Source organism: Amblyomma americanum, chromosome 5, assembly GCF_052857255.1.
Source record: "Amblyomma americanum isolate KBUSLIRL-KWMA chromosome 5, ASM5285725v1, whole genome shotgun sequence".
In the NCBI taxonomy this organism is placed as follows: Eukaryota; Metazoa; Arthropoda; class Arachnida; order Ixodida; family Ixodidae; genus Amblyomma; species Amblyomma americanum.
The window spans coordinates 72,997,795-73,016,186 of NC_135501.1; the positions used below are offsets into that span (position 1 = coordinate 72,997,795).

Consider the following 18,392-nt stretch of genomic DNA (forward strand, 5'->3'; position numbering starts at 1 on the left):
CCTCGACTGCTCCTCTGTCTTCCAAGTGATATAGCGCTCCCCAAAGCAACATTACTGTGCCGTCTATGGCTTGCGTTGCCTTCACAAATCAATAAGCTTTCCAGATCGCGATGGCCGACAGCCCTTTTTGGGTAAACTGTGCCTGCGAAGAGACAATCAGTCATTTCCTGTGTGAGCGCCCTGCCTTTGTGAACGAAAGATGCAAGCTGCGTAGTGCTCTGGACCGCCTTGACCCTCGCCCTTTATCTGAGGCATGGATTCTCAGTTCGTAGCCACAACAGTCGACTGCCATCGAGGCTTTCAAGGGACAGTTTTGCTTTTTGCTAGACACTGCCTTGATTGACAGATTGTGACTGCGTTTCCCGTTCCTTCTCCCTTCCCTCCTTTTGATCTCCTCATTCCCTTCCGCAGTGAGAGTAGCCAACCGGAAACCTTTCTGGTTAACATCCCTGCTTTTCTCCTCTCTCTGTATCTTGTCTTGCTGTCATGGCTAGCCTTCCCTTAGTAAGACCTATAGGTTTCGATTCTTGGAATCAACTTCACTCCACCACTGATTTCCTAGATACAGTTGCTCTACTCGTAATGGTCCGCAGCGTGATGCGACACCAACCGTCTGCAGCTCAGATTGGTCACTAACATCTGACCAAGTTTATTTCACCATGGCTTAACCTACGCACCCTAAAATTACAAGATTAACACGAGTTATTTTCACACTGAATCATTTAGACAGCACTATATACACTTCAGTAGCAAATTATTCGGGTCCTGCCATGTGAACCCTACAATAGATCCTTGTCATTTAACTATTCACTACCCCTAATGTAACTTGTACATGACACCTTAATAAGTAAAACTACTGACCTGCAATATATTTTGCGACCTTAAGTCTGGACCCAAATTATTATGTTTAAATAAGCAAACACTTCCTTGAGTTACAGGACTAAGCCTGGTATAGCTCCTAAATCGCTTCCAAACCGCACTTATGGGTTGGTATTTTGAACTATACGTACAAATATGTCTTCTCAATCACGAAATGCCAGCTGCATTTTTCTCGTCTCTGTGTCTTGTCATGAGATTTCACTTCCCGCCTCTGTCACAGGATCTTTCATTATACACCACGCGACCGCGAAGTAATGCAAGAAGTGCATGGAACACCTCTCACAGCCCATCCTAACACCACCACTATAAAAAGGTCAAAACATTTTCCTTGAACAAGTAATTGTTTTGCGCACCGTCAAGATTGAAGTTGTCGAGCTCAATCATGAATATGCATTACTTCATGATTCAGCTCGCTTTGAGGCTGTAATTGAAGAAGGTGTCTACTCTTCATGTTTACTACATTGCAGTGACCAAAAAAAAAAACGCTGTTGACATAGTCAACCCCAATATGGCGTCCAAATTCGAGATTGCTGAGGTATAACAATAAAAAAATTAGAACCACGCAAAAGCTTCTCCTTAAGAGTACACGCAATACAGCCTTTTCTTTCTATAAAGTCAGTACACATCCAGAACATGCACTACGGTCACAGACACCACAACTCGTTCACCTGTGCCCCTCTGACACGATTTAACCAGCGACCCTTTTGTAGCGATAGCTACATTACGGTAACAATTCGAGCCTTCAGCGTGGCGGCACCGTGGGGGTGGCGGCGCCGCCACCCTGCGGTTGCGCCACCACGCTGTCACATGGTTGGTCAAGTTGTGCGGAGCAGCTGCCAGGAGTGGGGCGCCGTGGTTGATCACGTGGTTCGTCACGTGGTCGGTTAGGTGACCAAGCTCACTCGGCCAGCTGTAGCTATCTTGTCACTCCAGGTTTTACCGGAGGTAAACCACCACCAATTTTTTTATCTATGTTTTCCTTTGCCACCTGACACGCAGAAGGTCTTGGTTCAAACCGGAATGCCGGGAAATTGATTTTCCATTTGAAACTTCTGGGAGCATTTTCGTCCTGTTTCTCAGGATTTCCGCTGAATCCTATGTCACGGCCACGGCTTTTCTACAGAAACGAGATGTATACGGAATCGGGCAAAAAAGAAATTTTCAATTAGTAGGTCCCACATGATATCCTACGTTCTCAACCACCTCAAGTTGTGTCAATAATTTAGTGATCTCAGCTAGTCGCTGCCGGAATTCCTCAGCCTGGATGTTGGCACCCTGATTTTTGACGAAGAAAAAGCACCCCTTGATGTTCGCAAGTTGTGTGAAGTCCAACAGGATCCCGCAATAACGGACTCCGCCTTGTATTGTAAGGAGCGAAACCCTCTAAGGGCCTCTCCACGAGCTCCTCTTTGTTAATATAGCCAAATACATACTTTTCAGCATCATCACCACCACCCTGTCTTGCAATATTAACTGCGCAGAGAATGTTCAGTTGAGGATAATTTGGCTCGTTCTTTCCGCCTGTCTGGCCACGATAGAGATCTCTCGTTATTTCTAAGCCTTATTTTCAGCCCCGGGTGTCCTCGCTTCCTGCGCCCGTATGCCGAAGCAGACATCCGCAATATCCGGTTATCCTACTCAGTATTGACACGAGAAAAAATTAGGCGCATGGGCGAAGCATACCTTCCCTCGGACATGCTTCTTCACCTATAGTGAATATCGTTGATCTCTTATGGAATTCTAAATTACGAGGATATTTTCATTCATTCAACCACCATAAACAGATGGAAAAAATATGTGCAGAAAGAATGATGACCTCGCTGAAACCTGAGTGGGATGCTAGAGTAATTTGAACAACGCTTACGAAATGCAGGAGTGTACAAACTGTACGACGAGATGAGAGAAATATGGCGTATGAGACTCGACGACCATTTCTGTTTTTATTGCTGTTTTAATATATTGATACAAAGGGATCAACTTACTTTTGCAAAAAATGCTGTAGTTTTCTTCGAAAAACATTGCAAAAGACACGTGATGGAAAATCATAGGTGTGCTATTTCACAAAAATTTCAAAATTCAATCCGGAGAAAAACAGATTTCAAATTTTGTGCTGTCAGAATCGTTTTCAGTATATGTATATACATTTTTCTGTCTCAAGCAGCCCGTACAATAATTTTGCCTCTTAGAATTTTAAGCTGAAGGCCATCCCAAATAATGTTAAAAATGTTATGCTACCCAAGAAGGGCAAAATTAGGGCAATAATGGGACATGAATAATTAAGGTGCTGACACTCATACTTTTTATCAGCAGTAATTACAGATTTCTACTACCGGCAGATGTTCTTCTAGGATTGAAAAATGCGAAATATGGCTATATTTATTTTATAATAGAGAAAACTACCGTCGCCAATTTTCTTTAAAGCTGCCCTAAAAGCCCTTAGTAACTCAAAAGTAGCGGAGTCTTTTTCAAAACAAAAATAATCAACTTGTTAAGACAAACCTTCGTTCAGTTGTCATTTTTCGATATTGTTCATCAGATGAATAAGGTTCAGAAATTCAGATTCTATTGAATTCATGCGGTTGCAGTTAAGCACTACAGCAACCTTTCGTAAAATGATTTTGAGCTTTAGTTTAGCTTAGTAGCGCGTTGTTTATTACGTTTTAACTTGAAAATATTTTCTATTTAGCGTAGACTTTGTAGCTAAACGTAATGCTAGAGAAAAATTCCTTTCTGAAAGGAATGTTTTATGTTAATACAACTGCACTTTATGTCATCGCTGTTTTCTTATATATCTATGATCCTTTGCTGTTTTTTATCAATTTCGACACCCCTGCTACTTACTTAAACAATTGGTAGTGCGTTTTTTGACGGTGACCTTTAAGCAATAACTCTGAATATTTAGGTATGAAAAGTCGCCTTTAAAAGATCACCCAGATAAACCTGTTACGTCCACTGCAGGAAAACGAACCTTGCATATCTCTCCGAGTATCCCTGGCTCTTACCTGCGGCGTGCACGTCATCTCGGCACACCACCTTTATATCTGAGATTTTGCTGCCCCTTACGCAGTGGGCATGCTCTTAGTGTCCAATATGCTACCCTTAACGGCCATCGATGGGTTATCTTGCCTTCCGATTACAAGCCTTGCCTGTGGCCTTTTATTCTTCCTTTATCAATTTGTACGCCTTCAGGTGTGGTTTCTTCACAGAACCCCACTGCTCTCTTCCTGTCTCTTAGTGGTACTCCTATAATCTTATTCCGATAGCACTCAGGGTACCATTAGGCGGAGAAACCGTCGTAGTTGGTGTCTCCACAAAATCGGGCTTAATTGAGTGGACCTCCACATCACAACCAAATAGTTTCGAGCGGGTAATTCTAACATCCGACAACGATTATGCCGAACAGCAGTGACGATGTCACTACGTAATTCTTCATTGGTATACAGGATCATCACGTCATTGAGCTACTATTACCGAGTGCCTCTGAAGGAAGACAAGCAATTGCACATAAAATAAAAATACTTCAGACCGGACACGAACCGGTGCCCCTTTGGTCGTGAGCTTAAGAACGTTTGTTCGAATTGCTTAGAGGGAGGCCTTTTGTATGTCGTGCTGAGCACAAAACAACATTTAAATAAACATAAGAAAAAATAAAACAAAGCACAATCACCGTGTCTGCGAAATGATACGCAATGCAAACCGGAGGCCGCAGAACGCACCCATTATTGCTAGAGCATCATACCCTTAAGGCGAAGCTTGAGTTTCCCTTGAATTTTTTTTCCATACTTCGCTGCGTTCTCAGCATAGGTTTATCCCTTCAAGTTAGTCTACTGGCTTCAGGATCTCACGTGCGCACCTGAAAGTTAAAGCTGCTCTATACTTTCCTCTTCTGCAATGTTTGTAAACTGCTATCCATGAGTTTAGAGTCCCGGCTAACTGAACTCCGCATCATTCCTTTTATCCTAGTTATTTGGTTCTCGTGCTCCGGGCCTGGATATAACTGTTTAAAAAAAACTATTCCTTGCGACTTCCAAAATCTAGGCTCACTAGTGTAAACAACCCTGGTCTTCAGAAAATTTTAATCAATACTGTGGCTTTCTGCACATTAATTATCAGATACACTGTTCTGCTCTCCCTATCTAGGCCCTTGATCAAAGGTTTTCAATTCGACCACTGGGTTAACTATTAAGTGATGTCATGAGCGATCCGTAGAGTACTCTGGTATCTTTATTTTTTTCACCAATTATTTCCCCTTTGCCCATCAGAATACCTCCTGTAATCAGGCAGTTAATTGTACCGACGCAATCGTGTTTCCTTGCCTGAAATCCTTCCTGATGGTAATTTTTCCCTCTGCCTAGGAAGCTATGGTCGCTGTGCAGTTCCTATAAATATTTTCGGGAACCCTTGAATACGCCACTTCTACACCCTGGTTACGCAATGCCTGCGTAAGTGCTGAGGTTTCTGCTGAGTCAAAAGCTTTGTCCTAACGACAGAAGGCAATATATATGAAATGGCTTTTTCGGAGCTTTTCTCTATGATTTCACTGATGGTGTAGGTATGGTTTATTATGCAGTCGCCTTTCCAAAACCCAACCTTGCCGTTTGGTTCACAAAAGTCAAAGTCACGTTTATATTGCATTAGCACTTACTCGAAATTTTTGAGATAGCTCTATCAGGTGTTGAGGCTTGAGGCTTCTTTTTCAAAAAAGACGAATATCTAGCATAGGGCAGTAACACGAGCGGAAAGGAAGATTTGCGTTTTATAGTGAAAGCCGAAGTAGTGAAACCGTAGCGGCCTTCTTGGAAAAGCGCAAGGGTGACAGTTGGCAGCAATGTGCTCAGGGAGATCACCGCGTTAACTCAAAAACGAAGAGTTCCGGAGCAATGAGTTATAAACGGCAAGGAACAGGAAAGGCTGAAAAGGAACAAGCCACACAATGCTGAAGAGACTCATAGAAGAAAATTATCACCATTGTCTGAACATTCTTCAGCTCGAGAACGCTGTTATAGAAACGGATGTTCTTTTGTTGAGAGAGGGCGAACTGCGCCATCAACAAGTAGTTGTAGTCATGCCTGATGCCTCGTGTCTGCCAAACACCGACGGCAGTCGCCCAACATGATGAAGCTGCGGATAGTAGAACGAGCGGGAGCAAAGGTGTGTGGCTCATTGCCGCCGTGTGTTTCGTTTTGCCTGCAAAAGCGGAAAATCAATTCAGTTAATGCAATTAGGGCTAGAGATTCAGCCTGATGGCGCTAATACACGGTTCATAAAAATTCAGTTTAACTTGGCGGTATAAAGCGAACTGATAAATGCTTTACTTACACTGTCACCTAATTTATCAGGGCTCGCAATTTAGAAAACAGACCTGGTTTTGTATGTCAAACAAAAAGCCCAGTTGTGGGGGCGCATTTCTAAAGCACTCTACTGGTATTCTATGAAGCAACGCAAGTAATGTCGTAATTCACTGCTTTTCTAGAGATACTTGCGCCCGCACGGTATACGCAGATTCAGTTCCATATTAATATATGTATAATTCAGTACACGCTCTAAAATATCACGTTTATTTTCCACCACAGAGGCTCGCTTAAGTGGACTATACAAGTGAGCTCATCTCTGTGCGTCGCCTTTTTGATGCAACTTAAACTGCTGCAAAGTAACATTATGCACCATCTAGCTTTTTCTATGATAATGGTATGTCGTTATGCTGTCGGCCTACAGGAAACAAAAAGAACACAAACGACTGCTCCTATAGGTCGTAGCGCTTGGTATTAGCAAAAGCAAGTGGTAAGTACTGTAACTTTTTTTTGTATTGATAAAATTTCCTCGAGACACGGCACTGTAAATAAAAATACATCGGCTCCTGGCGCACAAATAAAATATATTCCACTCGGCACTTTTGAACGCAACTTGCCGCGTTTTTTTTTTACCAATGCGATGCTAATGTCAAAATGTCTGAGCGCAACTACAGACGACCATCCGGAAAGTAACTGCTACAAAAAGCTAGAGAGTGCACTTGGCACATCTCTGTGGTTCTTTTGGCTGCCGTTGAGAGTATTCGGAAACCCCTCACGGGAAGGCAATCGTGATACCGAGGTAAGATATCCCAGGCTGAAAATAGAAATAGTAGTTCATCCAAACAGTGGGTTTTAAGAGAAGGAAATGGCGTGGTAACTGCATAACTTCTCTGTGGATACCTCAACCATGCCGTTAAGGAAGAGTGGAAAGTGGGAGTTGAACGAGAGGAGGGGGGAGAGATAAAAAGGTGCTGTAGTGGAGGTCACAGGAAAAATTTCGTTCACCGGGTGATCTTAACGTGCACTGCCATAGCACAGCGCACACGCGCAGTTTGCGTTTCGCTCCCAACGAAACACGGCCGCCACGGGGTCTGGGGAAGCAAATGTAATAATCCAAATCGATCAAAACTTTCTACTGCAATCTCCCAGCGGTTATTAGGTCGGAAGGCGTAATCAAGGGCGAGTGAGTGACAGATGGGGTGGTGAGCTTCGGGAAGTTGACGGAATAACGCGCCTAAAGTTAGCGAAAAATGTGAAAACCTTGCGGTCTTTTATTGGGACTTTTAAAAGCGAAAAGCTGTGATTATGAGCTCAACCAACGTGGACTGCACTAAGCGATGACCATGGATACGATGCAACCCTGCACACGTCTTGACGTGCCTTCGTTCTCTGCGGCTGGGGCGTGCACGAGCCTTCAGCTTCATGTGTCAACTGTGACAAAAAGAACCGATGATGCAGCTTCGTTGCTGCTGCCTCTAGCTAGATAGGACCTAACCGACGTCCAAAGTTACTTTAAGCTATCGACAGCAGTTCTACAAAAACGGGCTCAGCTACACGAACGCGTTTATGTACGTGGGAAGGCTAAAAAATATAAACTAGCGGCGTTTCTAGAAGGATTTCTGCATCCTGCACTATCAATTTTGTAGCAGACTAAGCAACCGTCATATCAGAAAAAAAAAATTCTTGGTCCGCTTTAGCCGAAACGAACTTGATGACATTTATTTTGCGATAGACTTGGGTTTACTAACTTAAACTGTCTTTGTCTATATGCTGAACACTGTCCATAAACACCTGATTGCCGAGAGTGTCGTTTGTCGAGGGGCCTAGACATGTTAATGCTGGCGTTCTGTAAGGCATCTGCAGACTTGCGGCGAATGCTACGCGTCCTCAAATCTATAAATCTAAATCGGTGAGTGAGCGAATGAGTCAGGAAAGATGGGTTGCTGGGTTATCAGTAGAAGGGCCAGGTGGCCAGTAGCGGATCGCCGGCGGCGACCTCGTCAGCTGCCCTGATGTCTCCCGTCTGGATGGCGGAGTCCGAGATGCGCAGCACTTTCCGACGCTTCTGCTGAGGGAGCTTCTACAACAGCTTACGGAGAAGGATGCTCCGAACAGTGCCATAACATAAGATCGATGTTGGCAGCGTCAGCGCAGTGGATGCAGGTGGGCCCGGCTTGGGTAGGAATGGGTTTGGAGTCTTCTCCAAGCCACGTCTAGTTGATCGGATAGCGACTTATGCAGGGGAGACATATTCTTTTAAAGAGTCCCTATATTGGGTGGTTTCACTGCAGTAAATCATACCATACATGTCGGGTTCCCCGTAATGAGAGCCCATCACTCCCCAACGAAGCCTTGAGAGTGTTGATGGGCTGCTTTGTTCACTGGGTTCCCTAAATGAGTGGCAGTCCATACCAGTTTTATCTCTCTGTCTAGTCTAATATTTTTACGAATGTTTCTTGCATCTAGGGATACTCTACTTTGCGAGAAATTGCCGATAGCATTCTTTTCAATCGCTGAGGAATCTGTTAGCGTCACAGCTGACACATCTTACAGAACTCTATCCTTACATAGTGGGCAGTAAAATTAGGTGAAATGAAGGATCGATAGAATACAGGCAAGCTATCTCAGGATACGAAAGATCTGATTAAGAAACCCCAAAGCATCAAAGCTTCCAATCCTACAGTCAGAACATATCTGGCAGAGCTATCAAATGTTATAAAGAAGCGCAAGATAACCGAAATACGGTAAACTAATTTGAAGAGAATCGAGCAAGCTCTAGAGAACAGAGGTAGTATAAATGCAGTGAAGAGGAATCTAGGAATAGATGAAATCCAGATATGTGCTTTAAGAGACAAAGAGGGCAATGTCATTACAAATATATATAAGATAGAGTAGCCGAATAAATGTACACCAATCTATACAATAGGCAATGTAATCAGACAAATAATGACAGATTCAGTAGCGCAAAACAATGGGACATCACGCCAGCAAAGAAAGAAGTAAAGAAATATTTAGGAGCAATGGCAAAGGGGAAAGCAATTGGAAGCGATGATGTAATAGATTTGTTGAAGGATGGAGAAGAGATTGTGCTACAAAAACTAGCCACCCTCTATACGCATTGCCTTATGATGTCGATCGCACCAAAAGCTTGGAAGGAAGCTAAACTTGTATTAAATTATAAGAATGAAGCCGTCAAGGACATAACTAATTGCATACCGTTCACCTTACTGTCCATCACCTACAATGTATATACCAATGTACTTTCTAATAGAGTCAGCCTACCAAATGATCAAGGAGGCTTTTGTACAGGACACTCAACAATAGACCATAAGCACACTGTCAGTCAGGTGATAGAAAAATGCGAAGAATATAAAGAACTCTTATATATAGCCTTCATTTATTAGGAAAAAGCATTTTACTCAGTGGAAACTTCACCAGCCATGCAAGCATCCCGGAATCAGGGTGTAGCAGACCCTTATTTGAAAATACTGTTATTACAGCACAGCTGTCGTTGTCCTCCATAAGGCCAGCAATGAAAAACAATAAAAGGTGTGACACAGTGACATATGATCTCGCCAATGCTATTAAAATCCTCTTTACAGGAGGTGCTCCAAAGTCATTATTGGGAACAGTTGGTCATAAGTGTTACTGAAGAGTACTTAAGTAATCTGCGATGGCATTGCCCTATTAAGCCACTCATGGGACCGACTGCGAACCATGATCAAAGAGTTAGACAGGCAAAGCAGAATGGTGGGCTGCAAAATTAACGTGAAGAAAACCAACGCAATTTTCAACAATATTGCAAAGGAGCAGCAGTTGATAATTAATATCTGGATGGTGGAAGTGGCTACAGAAAACGCTTACTTAGGGTAGGCACTGACCGCTAATCCGGACCATGAGAAGCAAAGAAAACAAGTAGAAGAATAAGAACTGTGTAAAGCCCACGTGGCAGGTTCTCTTAGATCATGGGTGGCAGTTTACTAATACCCTCAAGAGCTAAGCGCACAACCGTTGTATTCTACCGTCAGTCACTTATGGGGCAGAAACTTGGCGGTACCCCTAAGGACCTGCGGGTGCTTAGAAAACTGAACACAAAAAAACTGAACACAACCACTTCAGATAAACATATGCATGCCCTTCGTTTGTATGTATTCGCCACCGGCCAACCTCAATGTGGCCAGTTTTCCCGAGATGCGTACCAAAATCCTGAAGCAACCGTTTGTCGTACATCCTTGCGGGTGGTGTCCTAACATCGGTTTGATTTGGTTTATGGGGGTTTAACGTCCCATAGCGACTCAGGCTATGAGGGATGCCGTAGTGAAGGGCTCCGGAAATTCCGACCACCTGGGGTTCTTTAACGTGAACTGACATCGCACAGTTCACGGGCCTCTAGAATTTCGCCTCCATCGAAATTCGACCGGCGCGGCCGAGATTGAACCCGCGTCTTTCGGGTCAGCAGCCGAGCACCATAACCACTCAGCCACTGGGACGGTTCAACCCCATTTCTTCCTCTTGATTTCGACTTGTATGTATTAATCCGCGATAATCATGCATCGCAGTTCATCACCTGAGTGCCTTAACAGGACAATGCAGCAAGCTATGTAAAGAAAAAATTATAGGTGTAACTTTAGGAAAATGGAAGCGGTCACAGCGGTTGAGGGAACAAAAGCGGGTTAATACATCCTAGTCTAAATCAAGAGGAAGAAATGGGATTGGAAAGAACATGTAATGCGCAGGCGAGATAACATCTGGTCCTTAGGTGCAACGAAGTGGTTTCCCAAAGAGCACAAGCGTAGCAGTGTGTGCCAGAAAGTTAGGTCGACGGATGAGAATGAGAAGTGATCGGGGCTCTGCTGAAGATGATGCTGATGATAATGTCATCGTCAGTACTGGCTATGGCTGTGGCTAAGGCTATGGCCGTGTGTTCGTCTTGATTCCAGTACTGACAGCGACCGAGGCCGCAGAAGTGCACTCGCCCCTGCTTCTTTTGAATTTGGATGCGCAAATGGCAAAGGCTTCTGCGTTGAAAATATGATTGACTGCATTGGTGTATAATATTCCAGGAAGGCTGAGGTACATTTAACACAGGACTGTGAGGGGAAGACTGCAGGTTCAGATTACCACATGGTAAACAGTCGAATGAACAGACCAGGCGGCACGTCGAAAAAAATCTCTATTCTAAGTCTTAAGACGAAAGGATTCAGAAACACATGAACAGGAAAGCAAACAAAGAGAACACTCGCGGAAGGCAAAAGAGAGCTAGAGGGAAAAAAAAGGAGAGGTTCACTCAGCGTTCAATTTTCGGCGAAATATCCAGCGTTCGACGTGTTGGCTTGGTAGATGGTCGCAGGGCGAGGTGGAGTGGCGGGGTGTAGGCGCAGTGTATGGGCTCCGGTCGATGCTCTGATAGAACACAGGCGCAGCCCATAGGTCGGGTAGCCCGGGAAAGTGGCGGTGGAGACATAGGCGACCCGTGCTCTGAGGCTGGCGAACAGGAAGGGAACAGCGGCGGCTGGGTCTGGTGGCTCAGGCTCTCGACGACGGCTGTCCAGGTATGCTAGCGTAGGCGTCTGCGGGTGAGGCGCAAGCCTGGAAATTCGGGCCGCCAGCAGATCTCAACATGTCCGTCGCCAACCGCGTTCCTCCTGTTCTCCACCGCACGCGCTCTTCGCCAGGTTCTACTTCCGCTTTTTCTTCTCGAGCGGCTTCGCCAGCCGGAGTGTGGCGCCAGTTCCTCACAGAAGCGCTACCGCGAAGAGTTTTTTTTAGGGGAAAAACTATATACGAACGGCGGCACACTCTTGATGGTTGATAAGTCACTGACATGCTTGAGTCATTCTACCGCACAAGGCACACCCCACAAGACACACTACATAACAACACACATACAGCACGCGTCACTCGCTGGCTCACACTGGTCCACGGTTCACACCACAAGCGCTTGACACACATTATACACAAAAAAAGAAAGAACAAAGCAGTAAACAAAGCAGGCGAGCGAAAAGCGTCCAAGAGCTTATGCACAATGTCAAAAACGCTGGTGTTGTGCCTAAAGTAACACCTCCACGTTTACAGCTGGCTCATATTTTCCGCGCCAATTTTTTTGGACCTCTTATTATGCTCAACTTGGCAGAAACACTTCTGGAGCACGAGACTGCGTCGGACCTCGCAGCTTTTTAAATGTCTGGTCTGAGACTATTACTTGAGTGACTGATGGTCGGTTTGGATCGTGAAGGTATGTACATAAAGAAGAATACGGTTTCCTTTCCCGTCTGGTCCCCTTCCGGTAACGCTTCCCTTTACACGAGGATAGGGATGGAAGCCTGATAATGTCGACCGCAACACGCCCAAGTGGGGTAGAAGTGAAAGGTGTTCAGTCCTGCGGACCGATGCTCAGCTTCCCTTTTGGCACAGTGCGTTGCCACACATTACAGGACCTCACAAATATTTTGACGTCAGCCTGAGCCCCGGCAGGATAAAAATCACTTAGTACCCTAGCTGTAGTTTTTCTTATGCCCTGATGGCCGGAGGGTGCACTCTCATGCGCTAGCGCGAGGACGTGAGTGCGCAAGCAATTCGATACCAGTACTTGCTCGATCACCTGGCCGGGGCGCACTTGGTATGGTCGCAATAGAATTAAGTGTTCGAAATTAAACGGATAGGCGGTGTTCTTGCTTTGATAAGTCTCGCCGACTTTTTTCCGGTACACATCCAATGTTACGTCCTCCTCTTGTGTTTTTCGGAAAGTCGGTCTGGACACCTCTAACGCTTTGATGGACGCGTCCCTGCACGTCATAGGAACCTTCGCCGTCCCCAGTATGGCAGAGCCTTCAATCTCTTCCGTCCTATTGGGGACAGTCAGATGTCTCGGTGGCACCGTCCGGTTGATGGAAAATCGCTCCTTGGCGCCTGGCACATTTCCAATGAAGACGTCGTACAGTGGAGTCGTCAAGCATCGAGCGATAGACTTCCCCGAAAAATATAGCGATGAGATGAGAACCTCCACATCTGGGACCTCTAAAATACTGCCATCCGCCAGGAGCAGATTAGATCTATTTCCGGTAAGAGCTTCTTCGAGAACCAGGTCACTACGCACCACGATACTATTGGTACCAATATCGAGCAAAACAGAAACCGGATGCCCAAACAGCTCACCTGCCTGCACAGGCATGCCAACACTGAACCCTGCTGGCCGGTAAGCCGCATCTACACTGGTGAGTTCAGGCCGCACTTCAACAACAGTACTGGCAGGATGCATACAATAGGCTAACGCCTCGCGGTCTCCTGGGTTCTTGCGCCTGCAAGACTGAGCATCGTGCCCTTGCGTGCGGCAAACCGTGCACTACGGTTGTTTCGGCAGCGTCCTGAAGTTCAATGCTTTGTGTCCCGCCTTACCACACAAACAGCATCGCACCTGTGATTAGATTCCGTAGTACTGTCATTCGTCTTTGGGCTCTTTGGTTCCAGCTTACCCTCGAAAATGAGCAAGTTAGTTTGCCGCTGGGCCTCCAGAGAATTATCCTCGGCTGCCGCGATCTCGTCCACTGTCTTACCGTCACGCTCGGGAATGAATATCGCGAGTCTCGCGTGGCAGCTGTTCAAAAAATCTCGGCTGCAATCATGTCGCGAACCTGTACGAAAGTTTTGCCTCGTCCCCTCCTTTCAACTCAACGATAAAAAAAACTAGAGCCTCGTATCGTACTGCCTACCGGTCTCGCTGTCGTGGGGCTACTGTGATGAAATTTTTTGCGGTACCCCTCCGCCGTGAAACGAAACCGTTGTAGGAGCGCTAGCTTAGCTTTTGTGTAGTCTAGAGAGTTTTCTGGCAATAACCTACTGAAAACACAAAGAGCTGCTCCTCCCAAGCATAGGCTCAACGCCGTGTCTCACTTGTCTTTTGGCAAACCTCGACCAGAGGCCACGTGCTCAAATCGCTTTTGGTACGCGTCAAGGTCATCGCGACCTTCGTAGAAAACGGGAATTAGCTCATGAGGGTTCATGAGCCCAGACGATTCGGCCCTGGGAAGACTTGGTTCAGCATCTGCAAGTCACTCCCTGCCCCTCCACAAACCTCACTCGTAACTGTAAATTCTGAGAAATCTGAGCCTCTAGCGCCATACGCTCGTTGATAGCTTCACGCTCGGCAGCTCTCTTTTCGCGCACCATGCGGGCCTCTTCCTCCAATCCCGCTCGTAATTTGGCGTCTTGCAAGCCCATACGTTCGCCTAAAGCGACCAGCTCTTACGCGCTCATACTGAAGAGAAAATTTCTCTAGTCAAAAGAAAAAAATCCCCGCCTGGTCCTGTCGCGGACGACAGATTTGTGAGGGGAGGACTGCAGGCGCAGATTACTGCATCATAAACGGTCGAAAAAAAAACCAGGCGCATGTGGAAAAAAAAACATTGTTGTAAGCCTTAAGAGGAAAGGATTCACAAACACATGAACAGGAAAGCAAACAAAGACAACATTCGCGGAAGACAAAGAAGAGTTCTAGGTAGAAAAATGAGACGTTCGCTCAGCGTTAAATGTTAGGCGAAATATCCAGCGTTCGACCTGTGGGCTTGGTAGATGGTCCGTTGGGCCAGGAGGTGTGGCGGGGCGTCGGCACAGTATATGGGCTCTGGTCGATGCCCTGATGGAACACAGGCGCGGCCCCCTGGTCAGGTTGCCCGGGCAAGCAGCGGTGGAGAAAGAGGCGGCCCGTGCTCTGAGGCTGGCGAACAGGAAGGGAACAGTAGCGCCTGGGTCTGGTGCCTCAGGCTCTCGACGACGGCTGTACAGGTCTGGTAGCCCGGACGTCTGCGTCTGAAGCCCAAGTCTGGAAAGTCGGGCCGCCAGCAGATCTCGAAGACATCCGTCGCCAACCGCATTCCTCCTGTTCTCCCCTGCACGCGCTTTTCGCCACGTTCCCCTTCCGCTTTTTATTCTTGAGCGGCTTCGCCAGCCACAGTGTGGCGGCATTTCCTTAAAAGGACTCATCTAGTTTTTCTTGATCCACCAGGGCTTCATCCACCATGATCGACGAGGATTAGAAGACCACTGCGCAACTACATTCTCGCAAGAGTCATGCAGAAGGTACAACAGCGGACGTATATCTATTGCGTCCATCCGCATACTCAAGGCGAGAAAAATCACCCTTACAAAATGCCCCAACACATGCACACCAGGCCATTAGACTGTCAAACGAAATCAACGCGCCGACGCGAGCGCCCGGGCATACTCCAACCAGGAGGCACACAAGGACGGGAGTCTGGACACAGGCCTCAGTGCGACCCACCCCATCCCCATAGGGGCCTCAGAAGAAAACTGAAGCTGCCTGGATACAACTGCAGACTAATACTTATCCAAATGTGAGTCTATTCAGCAAAATCTATTTGACAACCTATGAGAAGTTCTCACTATGCGGGGAACACACATCTGTTTAGCACGTTACGTGGGCCTGTCAAAACGCAGACAGTGCCAAAAAACAACACACCAACACCGGAGCAGTGAGTGGTTGCGCTCTCCTGCATGATGCCTAAAGAAAAGCTCAAGCTGATCGACAAAGTTCGCAAGACGGCAAAGGCCACTGGGGCCGTGGACGGAGGGCCCCACTATCGCCGGGAGAATTCCTATCGACAGTAAGGTTTTTCACATGCTCACTCTGTGTGGCCATCTATTTTGGGGAAAGGGAAGGTGCGGTGACATTCTCATGTCTTGTTGGACACCTCACTGCTCCGTGGGGGACGAAATGAAGGAAGGAATTATAGATGAAAAAATGACAGTTTAGCATTGCTAGTCATGAAATATTGTGCGAAAGCACGGTGCGCCAGCCAGATTTGGGGGGTAATCTAAACCTATTCTAAGGAGGTCCTAGGTCAGTTCCGAAAGTGGGTAAACTCAGTTATCAAATTTTAAAGCTAATCCACAAAAACTTTAAAGGTGGCCCTAGCACATGTCATTCTACGGGCAAAGTTAGGTGTCCTAACCACATTCGAGGCATGCATTTTTTGCAATGCCATAAGAGAAGGGATAAAAGAGGGAGTGAAAGAGGAGCTGTAGTGGAGGTAATGGTGGTGGTGGAAACATTTATTCAAAAACGAGAGTGTGAAGGCCATGGGCTGCAATAAACTTGGTATTGTCCTTAGTCCTGGACGTCATTGGTCAAAGCCGCCGCTCCAACCTGTTGAACCACAGCTCGTTGTTGCTCTAGTCTGGAGCTGCTAAGCAGGGTCGCCTTCTAGTTTTCTCTTGTGGGGTGGCGGAACAGGAGATAGTTTGGTTCTGTTGGCAGACCTATAATATATGATACATAGCTGCCAAATCTCCACAGTGATGCTATAGTCCATTTGTTTTTGAATTTAAATGTTTTATTATAGCTGGTGAAGAGCAGCGTTTTGCTTTGGAGGCGCCGGAGTATGCATTCTTCTGTTTTGGATGGGCCTTCCCTGGAGGAGGATACACCCGGCATTGCTCGCAGTATTAATCTAGGCTTGCACTGAACTGTAGTAGAGTGGTAGGACATTCACGCTGCTCAGGGCAACAGGGAGATTCCCCTGGAATGATTGCGCGGGCGGCTGCATCTGCAGCTGAATTACATCGGCGGCCCCGATGGCCTGGAGTTCAGATTAGCCGTTTTGGCGCAGAATCTTGATGTCTGATACTGAGTCCCAGAATTTTTTGGCTAGCGGAGAGATTTCGCCTGCCAAGTAGCTTTTACAGGTCCTTCGGGAGTCCGTGAATGTGCAGTTGGATCAATGGTCCGCATCCGCCATGGAGATAGCGACCTCTTCTGCTTGGAGGTCGCTAGAGTCGATGTGGAAGGCTGTGGATTAATATCAACCACCAGGGAGTCTTTAACAAGCACTAATATATCACAGCACAGTGGCGCCTTTCCGTTTCGCTATCGAAATGCAGCCGCCGCAGCCGGCCTCGAACCAGGGGGACACCGGCTTAGCAGCCGAGCTGGCAAGGACATTTTTCGTGCGTTCTCCTCACGCCGAAACGGCAGCGCCGCGCTCAGCATATCTTTGACATTCGTCATCGCTGTTCCAAGTGGGAACTGAAGAAATTCCGTGCCAATAAATAACGATACCAGTGAGACACGAAACTGCCAAGGGCCGCTGCCACGCCGGCAGTCGCCTGAAACTCTGGAAGCACACAAAGCTCTCCCATAGCGTTACGTGAGAGCTTCATGGGCGCAAAATCATTTAAAGACTCTTGTTTTATGCTTTGTGTAGCTGGAGAGTTTCTTTATTGGCACAAATTTTAATCACGCCTTCGGCTTTTGCCTTGTCTTTTTATGCCTTCTTCGTACGCGCTGTAAAAAACTTAACATGATGTAACGAAAAAAGTTTAATTGCAATTTGGGCATGCACATGTTGTTTAGAATTAGTTGCACGTAAAGACGAAAACAGAGACTAGATTTAGCAACAGAGGCGCCTGTCTTTCTAGCTTTTCTGCTTCTCCTCCTCTTTTCGTGATGTTCCCTGTAGCAATGGCAACAATGCCAACAAGCCCAAACCACAACTCTGCCGATATTAATTTTTGGATCGCAAAATACGAAACCAGGTGCGTCGTAATATTTAAATAAATTATTTAGCTTAAGCCTTCACATAAAATGGTCACATCACCAGATCAACAATATTAACATTCATATGTAGGACGAGTGTAGTTTTAGTCGCTTTTTGTGGCAGCATTTAGTGCATTAGGCTACTTACCCACTTGAACGCATTGTCTCGAGCCCAGAGTGCGCACCATAGTTTTTAATAGAACCATTGCCTCTATCTGTTTCTTTATTTCACTGAGCACAAGAAAAGCGGCATTAATGAAAAGCCACAGATGGCCTAAAGGTAATAAAAAGGCCTAGAAGAAAGGTTCCTTTTCTTTTAGTTTTGCTTGAGAAAAGAAGTCTTGGTATTCGGCAGTACTAACTTTGTCAATGAGGCCGTTTATTTTATCCACAATTAAATAATATTATTCGCGAGCAGCTGCACACGCAATATCCAGGCCTTGGAACACCACGGTTTGGAGGTGGTGTAAATGATACCGGAGCTGAACTGCGATCTAATTGCAGGGACTTAGATAAAACAGTATGCAATTCACTGTGGAGAGCTGGGCGAAGTTATGAGGGTTTCATTTGAAGTGTCAGTGGTCCCATTTGGCCAATGCCCACCCCTAAGAGATTTGACGATCGACTCCTTCATTCTCAAGGCACTACCTGCGGCGAAACATGATCAATTC

At 46.1% G+C, this 18,392-nt stretch overlaps 1 protein-coding gene across 3 annotated transcripts in view; it reads right to left on the bottom strand.

Moving 5' to 3' along the window:
- LOC144134798 (cystatin-2-like) overlaps positions 1–18,392 on the bottom strand; it is a 51,238-nt gene that overhangs the window by 17,309 nt on the left and 15,537 nt on the right. For 2 of the 3 annotated variants that reach the window (XM_077667631.1, XM_077667629.1), the window contains exons 1-2: positions 17,870–17,930; positions 5,846–6,066 (exon numbers count right to left, since the gene is read on the bottom strand). In XM_077667631.1, coding sequence (XP_077523757.1) covers positions 5,846–6,066; positions 17,870–17,927 — 279 coding nt within the window. In that variant the 5' untranslated portion in view covers positions 17,928–17,930. Of the gene's footprint in view, positions 1–5,845; positions 6,067–17,869; positions 17,931–18,392 lie in introns of those variants that run through there. The other variant, XM_077667630.1, reaches the window with a different exon arrangement.